This window comes from Larus michahellis, chromosome 5 (genome assembly GCF_964199755.1).
Source record: "Larus michahellis chromosome 5, bLarMic1.1, whole genome shotgun sequence".
Lineage (NCBI taxonomy): Eukaryota > Metazoa > Chordata > Aves > Charadriiformes > Laridae > Larus > Larus michahellis.
The window spans coordinates 10,755,749-10,770,810 of NC_133900.1; the positions used below are offsets into that span (position 1 = coordinate 10,755,749).

At 46.1% G+C, this 15,062-nt stretch overlaps 1 protein-coding gene across 19 annotated transcripts in view; it reads left to right on the forward strand.

The window, feature by feature from the left end:
• RUFY3 (RUN and FYVE domain containing 3) overlaps positions 1–15,062 on the forward strand; it is a 52,376-nt gene that overhangs the window by 33,266 nt on the left and 4,048 nt on the right. For 8 of the 19 annotated variants that reach the window (XM_074588715.1, XM_074588718.1, XM_074588719.1 and 5 more), the window contains 7 exons: positions 965–1,030; positions 1,135–1,204; positions 3,244–3,336; positions 4,045–4,125; positions 4,742–4,909; positions 5,641–5,738; positions 6,407–8,626. In XM_074588715.1, coding sequence (XP_074444816.1) covers positions 965–1,030; positions 1,135–1,204; positions 3,244–3,336; positions 4,045–4,125; positions 4,742–4,909; positions 5,641–5,738; positions 6,407–6,479 — 649 coding nt within the window. In that variant the 3' untranslated portion in view covers positions 6,480–8,626. Of the gene's footprint in view, positions 1–964; positions 1,031–1,134; positions 1,205–3,243; positions 3,337–4,044; positions 4,126–4,741; positions 4,910–5,640; positions 5,739–6,406; positions 8,627–8,816; positions 9,157–11,553; positions 11,657–13,371; positions 13,452–14,792; positions 14,821–15,062 lie in introns of those variants that run through there. The other 11 variants (XM_074588723.1, XM_074588705.1, XM_074588708.1 and 8 more) reach the window with 4 other exon arrangements.

Below are 15,062 nucleotides of genomic sequence, written 5' to 3' on the forward strand. Positions count from 1 at the left end.
CATACAAATTGAAGTATTGGGAGGGATCAGGGGAAAAGGAAAGTCTCCCAGAAATTCTGTGTCTTCTTCCTTAACTGGCAGTTGAAGATAAAAATACTGAAAAAATATTTTAAGATGAACCTCTGCTGAGTTAAGTCTGCCCATCTTTAAGCCCTTTTCGGTAAGCAGCTTAGCGGCCTTCGCTTCAGTTGTATGGCTAGGAGGATAGTGGTTGGGTTTTGGCACCATAGCATCCTTAGGGGGGAAAAAAAAAATCTCCAATTAGAAAAGACCGTTAAGGGTGGTAAAAGTGCTTGTGCAGCACACACCAATGGAGCTGTGCAACATGCCGAGCAAGAGGCTGAAACCAGCAGTGCGGGCACGCTGACATAGGGGTTGGGTGTCGCGATTTTCTGAGGTTCTTCAAGAGTACTTCTTCCTTCTGAGGAGCTCCTGCTAGTTTGAACTCATGTATATCTTTAATCCTTATCCCTGAGGATCAGGTGTTTTGATGCATTTATCTTATCTATACTTTCATTTTTAGAACATCCCCCAGTTAAGATTTCCCGCTGGAAGTGCGTGCAAAACACGCATTTATTGACAGTTTTCCTTGAATGGATTTTGGCAAGATGACTCTTGCCCCAATCTAAATGTAGTGCAAAACCAGGCTTTTTTCTCGGACATACTGCCGTACTCTTTGAAATGTCGTCCGCCTTAAAATTCTTCTGGTTTGCGTGTTGCAACATGCCTGAATGTCACCCAGGTGAATGGAGCAGAGGAGTCGGGGGCCAGGGGTTGATTATAAAGGTGTAGACTGCAACTCGGCTTTGTAGTTCCTTTGCATCACGTAGACTCATCCGAGACGTGGGTTATCGGTACGCGGGATATGTGGGCTGTGTCGCTGCGTTTCCTCTTAGACCTTTAACGGTGTCTCTTAGTGCTTTGACTCCAAATGGCTGAGCTGAACGATGCTTCTTTTTTCCAGAGATGGTCAGATAACTGCTATTTTGGACCAGAAGAACTATGTAGAAGAACTCAACAGGCATTTAAGGTAAGACATGAATTATTTTATTCTTTTTTGTATAGTATAGCGAAAAACAAAACTGGCTTTTAAAAAAGAAGGAATTACTGTTGGGTGTTTTTTCTCTTCAACAGTGCTACAGTAAACAACCTACAGGCCAAGGTGGATGCCTTAGAAAAATCCAACACTAAACTGACCGAGGAGGTGAGTGTAATAGAAAATCATCTGATGTTTCGGAATTGGGGATTAAAAAGGTAGGGGAGGAGCTATTTCCAGATTTCTGGTGTACGTAATGATGGGTGTTTAACGATGGAACTGGAATAACTGCCCTGCCAAGGCATTACCTTGGCTGTTGCTACTAAGCATGAGGTGGAAAAATAACCGAATGTTTATGTTAAAAACCAAAAGGTGTTGAATACACATTATCCCTCTGAAATCTTCGAGTGCTTTCTGATTTTTGGAAAATGTCTTGGAATTAATTGTGTGGTGGATACGGTTTCAAATGCCGTATGGCTGATGTAGGTTATGAGACATCCAGCTGTGACAAATATTTAAATGCCTATTTTGACAGGTGCAGAAGTTTGCTGCAGTGTAAAGATAGTGATTTAAATGTTTCGATACCTTTTCTCTAGCCTGTCACAATTTGCAAGAAACAAAGGAAAAAAAATGTATAGGTAAAACATTGTTCGGTCTGAGCATGAAAAATGATGGGTATGTGTGTCATAGGTGTAACTGGTGTTTTAAAAATGGCCTTGCAGTTCATTAGTCATGGCATAAATGTAATAAAATCTTTCTGGGGTCAGATCCCTGACAAATGGGTGATAGTAGACCTCATCCTAACGGTTTCACGGTATCCCATCCACGTGTCGCTTAGCTCAGCAGAACGATTTTGATTGGGATGTCTCGGTGCTCCCGTAGGACAACTATGAAATAGAAATTCATTTTTGCTTGTTCCCCCTTGTTAAAGGAGGTCTCTGTGTCTGGTTATTGAGCGTTTACTCTAATAGATGTATTCCAAAAGGTGAGAGGCTTTAGCCATGGAAATGAGCTTATCCACTCTTGCAATTAAGGAGTAAGAAATGTTTCTTAAAATCAAAATTTCTATTTTAAAAAGGCGGTAGAGGCTGCCTTTCTCAGTGCTACTGTAATAAGTGGCTTTTGATTTATTACCTGCAGAGTATGAGTGCCGTGCCCATTAGGCATGGTACCCACGAGATTAATTGCCATGTTGACAGAAGTATTTTTTGATATTTTCTTTTTTTTATTATTTTACTTGCTCATGTCTTAGTGAAGTCTGCGTGCGGTTCGAAGTAAGACTTTAAGTGACACTGGAACATGCTGTGCCGAGCCGGGCTGTTTGCAGGGTGCAGCTAATGAACTGCGTCACACGCCACATCAATTTGTGTGTTTGGCTTGAGCTGTACCAGACTCGCACTTCTATCGGGGGAATTTCTGTTTGGGTTTGTCACTTCATAACACTGCTGACCTCTTGGAATGTCACTGAGCTTTGCTGGTGTGCGAGGCTTACGTAAGTGAGGATTTACAAAGCCAGAAGGAGCTTTCTGAAGTTATGCTGGCTCAAAGCGACGTGTTAGCCTGCGGTGATATCTTCCTTGGGAACTTCTCTGAGGCAAATGTCCTGCCTCGTAAGGATGGGGTGTGCTACTCATCCTCTGTCTCCAGCCAGATCTTCCTCTTCTGGTGAGGTTCTCATTGTGCTGCTCCTGCACATGACAGCTCAGGCACTCTACCCAGCAGTGTACCCAAACTACTGAAGCTTTAGCAAACCCATGCAAGAATTTCTTCTTTGATATACTTTTCAATTGCTAGAAGTCAACAAAATTTAGCTGCCATGTGCTCATGTTTTTCCTTTTTGCTGTCTTTGGCAAGGGAAGGGGAATGGAGTGAGGGTTTCCACTGAGTTGCGCTAACCGCGTGTTACGCAGGCTCTAGCAGGCAGAGAGCCGAAGAAGTTGGTAACTTTACTGAAAGACAGAAACCAAAATAGGTTGGGAAGTCTCTGGTTTAGCTGATAGCGGAAATTCATCACACTGGCACTAATTGATGCTTTTTCAGATAGTCTTTCTCCTTGGTAGAGGCCGAGTTGTCTTCTGCTGCTCCAAATATTTTTTTTCCCTTGCTTTGAGTGTAAAAACTGAGTACAGAAAATGTGTCTAGAGAGGGGGGAAAAAAAAGGTCAAGTATGTTTTTGATATGTTACTGTTGTTCTGTTTTGTTCACAGCTTGCGGTTGCAAACAACAGGATTATTACACTGCAAGAAGAGATGGAACGGGTTAAAGAAGAAAGTTCGTACATCTTAGAGTCCAATCGTAAGGTTGGTGTGTGTGAACCCGAACTGAACCTTTCGGGCAGTCCCAGCCCAAATTCGACCGAGAAGTGTAGGTGTTTGGAAGAGACTTTATTTCCTTACGTATCTCGCAAAAACTGCAATAGAGAAGAGGGACTCCAGGTGGGTCCTCCGTAGAGGTAACAGATGGACCCTGGCTGCGGTAAATCCCGCCTGGCCGTAGCTGCTGAAACCGTGAGCGTGCGCACAGCCAAGAAATAACACAGCGTATTCCTGCCTTGCTGTCAGGAGGGACAGGAGGAAGGAGGGTTTACTGAGGGGGTGGCAGAAAAATTTGGATGTAGGAGTTCTGCTTTTTTTTTGTCCTGAAACGCTGCCCTTTTGGGAAATCTGTAATCTTTTTTTGTTGATTTATTGAAAGCGCTAGTAACTATGGCAGAATCTGGTTTTAGTTCTGAAACCCATAAGATGTTTTTCTGAGGTTTTGTCACCGTACTGAGTATATTGTGAAAGCCCTGAAAACGCACGGTCTGCGTTTAATTCATATCCATCCAAGTGCAGTGGGGAACGGGGAGATCGAGCCACTTCACGTGGAAGCTGCGTTAACTGAATGGAGCTCTGAGTCTTGATAGTTGCAGAATCTGTTTTCCGAGTGGTGGGGAAAGCAAATAATTGGCAAGTGCGAGGGTTAGTAGTATGTATTGGTAGGTTAATTAAGTGTCTTCATTAACTTAGGCCACTAAAGACAGAACTGCTGATGGACATGCACTGACTGAGGCACGAAAACAGCTAAAGGAGGAGACTCAGCTGCGGCTGGTAAGGAATCTCCGAGCTTGGACCTCACTACAAATGCCTCTTTCGTGTAATAACTCCATGTCAGACAACCACTTTTGAAAATGTTTGGCGTGGGGGCTTTTTTCATTGCTGCCTGCCTGCGTCTGCCTGATCGGCGGCAGTCTTGTCAGAAGCGGTGTTAATTTTGTGGCTGCGTTGATCGGTTTGAGGTCTGTTTCGCAAAATGAGCAGTCGGCTTGCGTTTCTAGGTGTGACACATCCCCTTTGCAGATAAGGATATCGCCGCTATCTGAACTGTTGTTCAGTAGAGTGCGTTCAACTGATGGGGAGAAAAATGCCCGAGCAGAATGTTTTTAGGAAATAAAAGGTCTGCCAGCTTTTCACTAGTCCCCCCCATCAGAAAAATGGGCCCATATTGTACTTTCTGCTGTCGACATCACTTTAATACTGGGCTGAAAATGTGGATTTGTTGTCCTTAATTGTCTGTGATGGGTCAGATCTGTAACTGTGTGGCTGTGGCAATACAGCGCGCTCCTGGGTCGTGCCTGCGTTGGCAGGAGCCCCGGTTTAAGGGTGGTTTTCTCCCGGACGGTGAGGAATGCTGCCTGGTGATGGCTGACTGATCCGGCTGTTGCAGGATGTGGAGAAAGAGCTGGAGGTGCAGATCGGGATGCGACAGGAGATGGAGCTGGCCATGAAGATGCTGGAGAAAGATGTTTGCGAGAAGCAAGATGCGCTGGTGGCACTCAGACAGCAACTGGATGATCTCAGGGCCCTAAAGCATGAACTGTCTTTCAAGCTGCAGGTAGGGAAATAACTAAATCCAATGCAGTGAATTCCAGGTAAAATTGATAGCTCTTGTTCTTCTCCCCCCCCACCTCCATCTATTTAAAAGGCGCTAGGCGTGGAAGGGTTAAAGGCTGTGTAGCGTACTTCAGTCTTGCTGCAAGGAAGCTGTAATCCATGAACAACTGAATGTGTTGGGGGTTAAAGAAAAATAAAGAAATTCTTCAGTTTGTTCTCATGACGATCCGGAAATGTCTGTGTTTGGCTGGGGAAAGCATCTTCTGTGCCATGGTAGCTTCTGTTCCAGTACAATCTAATATTTAAAGGTGCACGGTGTAATTACACACGTTGCTGTCTGACGACAAAAGCAGCCTCTTAAGACGAAGAGCAACACAAAAAGCTCTGGAATAAATTCTAAAATAAAATTCAGAAGAGGGAAGGGTTGCCTCTGCTCTGCTCGAGGCAATCATTCTCTGCAAAACAGCCGAATTACATGAGCAGGCGCTGCATTCGTATGTATTGTACGGGAAGCTTCCTTGATGATGGTACTGCCTTTTTGTGGGGTCTGGGTGTATCCCGCACCTCTGGCAGGATGTTTGTCCTTGCAATATTGACCTGGCATTTGCTTTCTGAGCACCTCCTCCTGCCTCTTTGGCTCCTGGCCCTTTCGCTTCGCGTGCCGCGTGATTTACCGTGGCTCATTTTGGTTTTACTGCTACTTCTAAAAACCCACGATGCTGCTTTTTGCAGAGTTCAGACATGGGAGTGAAACAGAAGAGTGAATTAAACAGCCGTTTGGAAGAAAAAACAAATCAGATGGCTGCCACTATCAAACAGCTTGAACAAAGGTAAAAAATGAAACTCTTACAATTATAAAGTCGTGTGTGTATTCTAGAGGTGTTCGTCTCTTGATGAACAGCCTTGTACTTTCTGAGGGAGATGAGCTTGGAAAAAATCCTCATGTGCAAGTAAATGGAGGAAGGCGAGGGGGCAGCCCGGCTGTTGCTGGGAGCCGATAAAGACAGCCCGAAGGTATAATGTCTGTTTGGGCTGGGCCAAGTTGGGTCCTAATGGCCGAGTTGCTCTCAAGTTACCCTCACGAAATTAGGAGGGCCTCGGCATATAAGTTGGGTCGATTTGAGGAGGAGCAGCGCTGCTTTTGCCCTTCTGTCTTGTTCTCGAAGCCAGGCTTTGCGGTGGTTTGGCCAAAAGTTCAGAAATTCACTCTCTGCGAATTGCCTTCGCTGCCACGCTAGCTCCGAGAAAATCACCGCAGCTCTCACTGGCATGTCAGGGACTTATTTAATGAGTAGGTCAACGCCCTAAATTAACGCTCTTGTTTTAGGGTTTATATTCTGAATGATTCCTTATAAAAAAAGTAGTTTTGTTTGTGGAAAATTTGTGGTTCAACATGTGTTATGATGTCTGCTCAGCTAATTGATGTGCTCTTTTTCTCTCGCTGTTCTTATTTTTCCATACTGTTTTTCATCATCCCCATTCTGACTTACCGATACAGTGAAAAGGATTTGGTGAAACAGGCAAAAACCTTAAATAGTGCAGCAAACAAACTGATCCAGAAGCATCATTAGACGTTTTTATGTCTGATCACCTCACAGCTCTGACATCAGAACCCATTTATGAGGGGAGAACTTGAGAATTGCTAAAAGCAACTGTTAAAATGTTAATTGTCACCTAAAGTTGATTTGGAAATTGCTGAATTTTTAAAACCAGTGAGTTTTCCTTCAGAGATTGAGTCGGGTATAAAATTCCCTAACTTTGCCATTTAAACTGTGTTAAAGTACCGATGAGTTGGCCAATAAACACCCCAGGAAAGCGTAAGGAATGGCAGATATGTGGCTCTGTACATCCCGGTGATGCAAACCGCATACAGCAGCACAAGTCTTCAACGTTTATGGATACTAGATGCGTTGGTCAAGCCAATGTCAGATTGGCCAGCTCCGGAAAGTCAACTAGTTTTGTGTTACCCTTTTTTGTGAAGTAGACAAAAAAAAAAAAAAATAATGCATCCCTGGAAGTTGTTGAAAGTAGTTGTGTGCGTACCCCAAGCCGTCCCCCATTTCACTTCTGTTCCGTGGGGTCAGCCCCGAGCCCAAGGCCCGGGGGCGCGACTCGGTAGCTCGTCACCGTCAAGACCAGCCCTCTTGTAACCGAGACCGCTTGCAACCAATTTGCCTTAGTGACTCGGTGGGAGGCTGGGGGAATTCCGACTTATCCTTATTCCTTTAAACTTCATGTGTGCAGAGTTAGTAGCTAGGTGTCTTAGAGTAACATGATAGAGTGGTAAGTTCAGTGGAAACCTCCTTATCTTTGCATTGCCTTCTACCTCTGCCATGAATCCCTCTAGACATCCGTTGCGGTTCTTCCCGACGGAAGGAAGCTGAGGAGAGAGGTGTTTTGGTAGGTCTCTCCTCTTCCTCGAAAGCAAAGTTACACGTTTTACTAAAAAAAAATCTGATCTTTATACTCTAGCGTTTAAAAGAAACATAATAAAAAAAAAAACCAAAACAACAAAATGTGCAGTGGTGGGGAGTGGAAACGGTAATTTGGTACTTGACTGTTCCTTGTCTGAGTAGTTAGTGGTTGAAAAGGAAGAGTTGCCTTTTACTATTACACTTCTTCCGTTTGCTTCCCAGTTTCTGTTGCTCAATACGAATGGAATTTGCTAATGGAAGAACAGCTAAAGCTTGGAAACGGCTCCAAATAAGAAAAGAAATCGCCAATTTAACACCCCAGTGCAAAACTTTTAAGTAACTGTAGCTTGGAGTATTAGAAACTAAAATCCTCTTCCCTGTGGCCACACGTGTCACCGTGGTGGCCAGACACAGCCTTTAGGTTATAAGTGCTCCTAGAGATTGATTTTTATTTTTTTTTTTTTCTTTCAAGAAGGTGACATTGGAGGGTTTTCTGGGTTGAGTAAGGGTTTTTTTTGCTCTGGCGAGATGCCTGTAGAAATTCTTCGGTGCCAGTTCTCCCTTTGTGCTCCTTGGGGCAGCGGGTGGCAAACGTGACCGAAGGGCAGCTGGGGAAGGAACTTCTGCTGATTCTCACTGGGCGCGTTTCAGAGCCGGGGGGGCTCAGCCCGGTCCTCCCGTACCCCCGCTTAGCTCCTGCCATGAACTCCTGCACACAAGCAGCCTTGGAGAGACCCCTTTTAAACCTCTTTAAATGCCCAAGTCGCATGCTTGAGAGTATCAACATAACCTTCAGTAACCTTTTACTAGAAACTCAGTTTAACAACCTGGGGGGGGGGAAAAAAATAATACTAAAAAGGCGGAAGCTTTCATCGAGGTATCGGAATAGCTAATTAGAACAGTTAACTCCCCTGCCCCTCCCCAGATTTCTGCTGTAGAAACAGGGGTCGGGCTGGCTTTGTTTGCTGTCCCAGTAACGCTAAAATAAGACAGAATTAAGATTCTGGCCGTTCGTGATGTCAGGCCCGAAGCGGAAATGCTTTGGTGTGCTAATGCCTGGGCGCTTGAGGTGTCAGTCGGTGGAAGAGACCAGGAAAATGCACTAATTCCCAATATAGTAGCTAACCTATGTTGCAAGTTCCAGTTACATGTGCAAAGCTGAAATGTAACGTACATTAAAATCAAATTTGACTTAAAATTCTGTGTACTTGAGGTTTGCTTTGAATCTGGATACAAGTGATGTTTTATGTTTTTCATCTAATGGCTGTAAACTGTAGTAATAGAATAAAAACTATTGAAAATCAGAGCTTCTGCCTGGTTCACCTACATCTTGCTTTTCTTTAAAAGATTTTCCTCCTTTCCATTGTTCTTACCATTCCTTATTTTGGCTTTACCTTTTCACTGGGTGTTTTTTGTTTGGTTTGGTTTTTTTTTTTTATTTGTTGCTTTAACTCGGTCTTCCTCCCCACCATGGCTTTTGTTTTTTATCACAAGTTCATGTGGCTCAAATCCAGATTGCGACAGGCAGAGAAGGACCGGCAGTTGGCCCAGCAGGACAACCGGCTCTTCAAGCAGGAGTTTGGGGACAAAATCAACAGCCTCCAGCTGGAAGTGGAAGAGCTCTCCAGGCAGCGGTGAAGACATCCTCTTTCTTCTCTATTTTCTGGGCTGTGCTTACCGTGTCTGGTAGAAGGCGGTAGGAGTTGGAGACAGAGAGAGACAAGTGGCATTTGAGGTGACAGGCAGGCAAATCTTTTAACACACCTGTCTTTAGAGTTACAACTGGAAAAATCGGATGGGAAGAAAATGCAAAAGAACTGCGTGGTCAGCAGAAACCACCAGCAAAAGTGCAAATCTTATGTGGCGGTGGAATATCAGAGGCAGGTTGCAGAAGGTCTCTTGGGTGGAAGTGAAATGTCAGGATGGTTTTTGGAACGCGGAAATGTCCGCAGGGGCCTTCTGCACCACGGTGAGACTTGTTGGGCAATGACCTTCTCTTTTGAAAGCCTACAGCGCTAGAGATGGGGGACAGAGATCACCACCAGCTGCAAATCTGGTTTGGGAGGCTGGGGAAAATCCTCGGTCTGCGCTGAGGTCGCGTTGCGGGTTATCCTGCTCTAGGGAATGGCGGAGAGCTGGATGAGCGCTTCCAAGCACAGTCCGGTGTCTGACGGCAATGTAGACCTCTCCAATGTCTAGTGTTGCATCAGACTTTGCAGTGTAATAGCATAATTGGGAATCTCAAGCTAACAGTAAAAGCAAACTGTGTGCTGCTCATTGACGGGGCTGCAGCGCTACGTCTTTGGTCTCAGTTTTGCTGGGAGGCAACCAAAAAGTTAGAAACCGAAGGTAGAGAACTTGGCGAGAGCTATCCTGTTTCCCCTTGCGGTGTCACCACTTTACCGGTATCAGGAAAACAGAAATCCTCTTAAAAGAGAAGAACGTCTTCCCTTCCGCAGCCACGACGCATCTTCTGGTTGTTGCAAGGTCACCGGGATGAATTGCGTGGAAGCGTTGCTGGCTGCATTTTTTTATTTTGTCCTCTCCTCCCCTGCTGGCACAGTGTTTTGTTTGCTTTTTTTTAAGAAGCTACAGAGGGTGCCCATGAAGCCAGCAAATGGTTTTTATCAGGAATTTGTAGGAGGTCCTGGACCTGAGCTTAGCTGTCGTCTTGGGTATAAATGGGGAATGCATTTTCTCTGTACGTGCTCCTTACACTGAGTCAGTTGAACTTAGCGTAGCTGCCTGGGGAGGAGATGTGCAAGTTGGTCTATTTTTGCATCAGTGGGACTCTTTCTGGTTCCTTCCTCGCTTTAAGCTAAATCAGGATGACGGTATGAAAATGATGGAGCCTCCTTCACTGGGAGGCTGTGCTGCTTTGTTTAACGGGGTTTCTAAAGCAGAGAGTTGCGGGAGGGTGCTGCACTGGGTGGTGATTCTTGAATTGTATTCCTTTAAGAGGAAACGGGACTTTCTGCGTTTGTGGTGGTGGTGTTTTTAAATCACGTAATAAACAAGAATTCCCTCGGGCGGTTTGTTTTTTTAAATGTCAACGCGGGCGAGGATTCGTTTCTGGATCTGAGTCTCCAGCAGCTTTACTCACTTCAGTCAGGCTATGTAATTAATGAGGCTGTAGTTCATAATGAGTTATTTAAAAAACAGTTGGAGCGGTATGGAGGCTAACGAGGGTAATAATGGGTAACGTTGGTTTTTATAGCAATGAGGATTCTGAATATATAGTACTAGTCTTGCCACTGCTTCTGCCAGCAGATACGCAGTTTCTAGGCTTTGATTTTGGGGCAGGAGTTGTTCCCTACGGCAGCTCCCATATTTTATTTGTCAATTACTTACTGACTTCAGCAAACAGGGTCCCTGGCACTTCAGTCGCTGCTGGTCCACGTGCCCCAAGAGCTTTGTGGCGGTTGGGCGCAGGGCGGCTGCAGCCCTGGGGATGTGGAGCTTCCTGGTGGCCCAGCGCAAAGGGTCTGGGATCCACGGCTAGATCTGGAGCGGTGCTGCTCTGCAGCCTGCCTTGGGGCTGCGCCAGGGACCTCAGATGGGCTTCTTCCTCTGTCCTCCACCCGCTGGTGAGTTGTCCTGCGGAACGTGAATGTGCTGCGCTCAGCCGTGTCTTTGTTTTCAACCCGCTGGGCTCATCTCTCTTATCCCAGCCCAAGTCCCGACCTGCTGGTGTGCCGTTGCTCAACCAAGGGCGGAGCAGGTTCTCCTCCTGGAGAGGAGCCCTTGGTTGCTCCACCGGGACCAAGCCCCGCTTCCAGGCGAGATGTGAGAAGAATCACCCCAGCTCTCAGGGAGGAGCATCCCATCCGTGCCGCGTGGATGGCTTTGGGAAGCGGTCAGGGATGGTGGCTTTGGTTTCAGAGCAGTTGGCGTGCTGAAGAATGGCTTTTTGAACCGGGCACTGATGAACGGCTCTGTAATAAGACGAATAACTAAGTATTTGTAAGGATTTGCAGGCGGCGTCAACAGATTTATTCCCTGCAAAATTACGCTAGAACGAGATGAAGAACTTCTAGACTTTTCCATCCTGACGTAGTATGGCTTAACGCACTGCGAGGCACCTTTTATTCAAAGAGGCATTTTTCAGCTCTTGAGCTGGGGTTTAATTGCTTTGGTGTAAAGAGAAGGTTAAATAGTTCATTTGCTCTCCGTGTCGAGTGTTACGGAACCGTAGCCTTGACTCATAATTCCACAATATTTGGTATTCTAGGAGCCACCTGGAACTAGAGCTGAAGCGGGAAAGAGACAGATGGTCACACAGTCACCAGCGCAGCCAAGAAAACAAAAAAGGCACAAAGAATTGGCTAAGACAGGTAATGTGACTTTTATTCTTCTTGGCTTCTGTTGGAAATACGGTTTCACTTAACTCCTCTGCTTTTCCTGAGCTTTGTTAGGCAATAAATGCATTGGGTTAATGTGCCACCGCAAAATGCAACGTTTTTACACGCGCTAAATAGCCAGTTTATTGAGTTGAGCCTCGCAAAAATATTTCAAGCATTGCATTTTATTGCAGAACGCTGATTTCTTCTTCCAAGCTGGGACCTGACAAAATCTTGACAGTAATTGTGATTTTTTTTTTTTTTTTTCCTTCACTAGTTAAATAAAACCAAGGGTAACGCAGCAGGAGAGGCGCTGTAAACATTACGTCTTACGAAAAGCAAACTTGCTTGGTTTTATTTCTTGTATCGTAATAAGGGATATTCTCCTGAACGAGGTAAACAGTAAAACTAGGAAGACAAAAATATTTGTGGAGGGCGTTACAAATACCTTCCAGTGTTCTGGTAGTGCTGCGCATTAGTGCATTCGGTGGGTTTTTTAAAGTACAGTGTAGCGTTCATTTTGAGACTAAAACTCACAGTCCCCAGGTGGAACTCCCTTTTTAGCGGTAAATTTGCGTTTGAAAGTGAAAATCTGCTCTGCGGCTTTTTCTGTGAAGCGAAACAGGCTCTTTTGCTGGGAATTGGCAGCGAAACAGTTGTTTTGGAGAACCGAACCTGTAACCATGCGGGCTGTGCGGGACTAGAGGTTGGTCTGCAGTTCCCACGTGCTGCTGCCCTTGAGACCTGCCTGCGCTGGGCTCCCCTGGCTGCTTGAGCCGTTCCGGGTTTTTCTTTTTTAAAAGCAATATTACTCAAAATTTCAGTGAAGTTATTTACGCATCATGATCCTTTGATCAAAAAGCGATGCTTGCTGCGGCACAACAGCTGTAATTCAGTAGAAGGAATCGGAAACTACGTGTGGCGCAGTTGGCCAGTAAAAACGAAAAGAAGAAACCCCCTGAACTGGGTGGTCTGATGTTTAAAGCGAAGGTTGGCTGCTCTCCGGAAGGCAGAAAAGCTGCTTTTTTATTTTAGCTGCTTAGCTGAGAGCCCGTGGCCGGGCTTGAGCCTGTGTGGGGTTACCCTGCTGTACTCAGTAGGTGAGCGCTGTGCCACGAGTGAGGAGCCCCTGCTAGGAATAAATGGGCCAACAAGCAAAAAAGCCATTTCAGAATGGCCGCTTTCTTTTTCTTTTTTTTTTTTTTTTTTTTTGCCACAAAACTTGTGTGCGGCGCTTGCTGCGGTGGAAGTTTGCGTTTGCAGACATGGAGGAGCCGCGCTGAGCCTGTAGTCCTGACGTGAGAGGTGGGGAGGGTTTCTTTCCTCTCCTGGATTTGTCTCGCGGATCAGTCTTTAAAAAGCCTGTTCGGCCTGTCTACCTTTTCACCCTCTGCTGTTAAAATAAACACTGGTGACGGTGAAGTTTCTTGTACCTCCTGGTAAAAGGAGACCGTCGGACGTGTTTAAGAGTCCACCTCTAAAACATGAAGCCAGCTCTTTGTTCACAGCAAAAGGCAGGCACGTGGAGCTGCTCGTAGGGAGCTCCCGTGGTGTTCATGCACCTTCACGTGTCCCAGCACAGCTCCGTGCCGAGGAGGGCGGAGCGCAATTCACGAAGCATCGGCGTAAAATCTCCCTTGGCGGTGTGACGGGGCTGAAACCGGTGTCTCCGTATATTTAACTGACGGGTAACTGTTTCCTTTCGGCAGGATGGGAAGCTCAAAATCCAGGAAGAAAACGCTAAAGTGAAACAGCCCCAGAGAGAGGAGAACAGCGTCCTGCCCCACAAGTATGGAAGATGAGAAATCTCATTTTTGCCTTCTCCTTTCCTAAGTCCTGCTTCCCCTTCTTGGATTTCTTTGCCGATGGGAAGTTTGGAATAGTGCGACTTCGCTTTCTAAGAAAGGTTTTTCAACCTAATGCCTTTTATTGAGGTCTTTGCTGCTTTTTCCTAGCTCTCAAAGGGAAGAAGGAGGTTCTACTGCTTGCCATAAGTATTTCTGCACCTGAAAAGCTCTGTCTCTCTCCCATTTGCCTCTGAATTTGTTTCGGTATTAATCTGTTTAGTAATTTTTCTTACTTAATGAACCTTCGTAAGCCAAATGCTGCAGAGACCGGGACCTTTGGTACTCGTGTCCAAAGAAGGTATCTTTGTTGGTGAGGGGAAGGAGAAGGTTGGTGGATCAGGGGTGTTGGGAGCTAATAGTCGGTGGCTTCTGGACAAGAACAGAAGCTGTTGGAGAAAGAGAACTTGAAATCGTATTTCAAGGAGATGGTTGTACAAAAATGTAGTTCAGGGGGCGTGTTTCTAAACTCAGTATTACAGAGGAGGATTCTGGGTGTAGGATTTGTTTAGTGTTTGAAAGCTAAGTTTCAGATCCGCTTTTAAATGCGAGAAGACGTTTTAAAAGCCACAGGGAACAGCTCTGTGATGAGGACTCTGCTGGGAGATGGAAAGAGCCTGTTGGAAGTACTCTGGATGTCAGCGAAGCAGCGCAGTGCTCTGACAGTGAGCCGAGCGCCAACATAAAGCTAATCAGAGAAGTACTGTCCTAAAAATAGCATAAGCCCAATTCAAATCTGCTTTACCAGATATTAAAAACCTTCCAGGCCTTAGAAGCTTTCTGCCCCCGTTTCATCTTGGGTGTTTAAGCGGCGTGAGCGTCAGGCTGCCCGTGTATCTGGAAGGCCTCAAAACACCTTATGGCCGAGTTCACAGACGTGTAGGGGACCAAAGGTTTTGCACTGATGTTGAAAGCTGGTTTTAAATTGTGTTGGTACCATCTAAACAGTCTTTCCTGTGTCCGTGCTCCCCTTCCTCGGCTCTTCCGAAGGCGCTGTGCGACTTTTTTTTTTGTTTGTTTCTCCTGCTCTTCCCGTTGAGGTGGGAGTGCTGTGTGTCTGAGCAGCACCAGCCACGTCCCCCCCGGCCCCGCTCTCTGCCGAAGCTTATGGCCGCCTGCCCTCCCAGGCGAGCCGACTTGGCCGCGCGGTTTTGAAGCAACGAATCCAAGGTGTGGGTAGGGTTTTACAAACAGGACGAGGGAATTCTCTGATAGTCCGTGTGTTTTTCTCAAGTGACGTGGTGGCTGAAGCGCCGGCTCCACATGACGATGTTGTTCTCTTGCAGGTCACCGAGCGGCACGCAGGACGAGCAGGTTGGTGACTCTTTTCCTTGCATTGAAATACTGAAGGGCGAGGGTCCTGAGGGCGCTCCTGGGCTGCTGCAGCAGCTTCCCTGCCCGAATACCCTCAGGTTTGTCCTTCAGGTTGTGCCTTGGTGAGGGTTTGGCTGCAGCAGCCGTTGTTCCCTAGCGGAAGAGTGCTGCTTATCTCATTAGAAAGGCTTTCACTTGGCAGCGCTGCGCCTACGTGAGTTCACTTTGCCTCCTCAGCACAA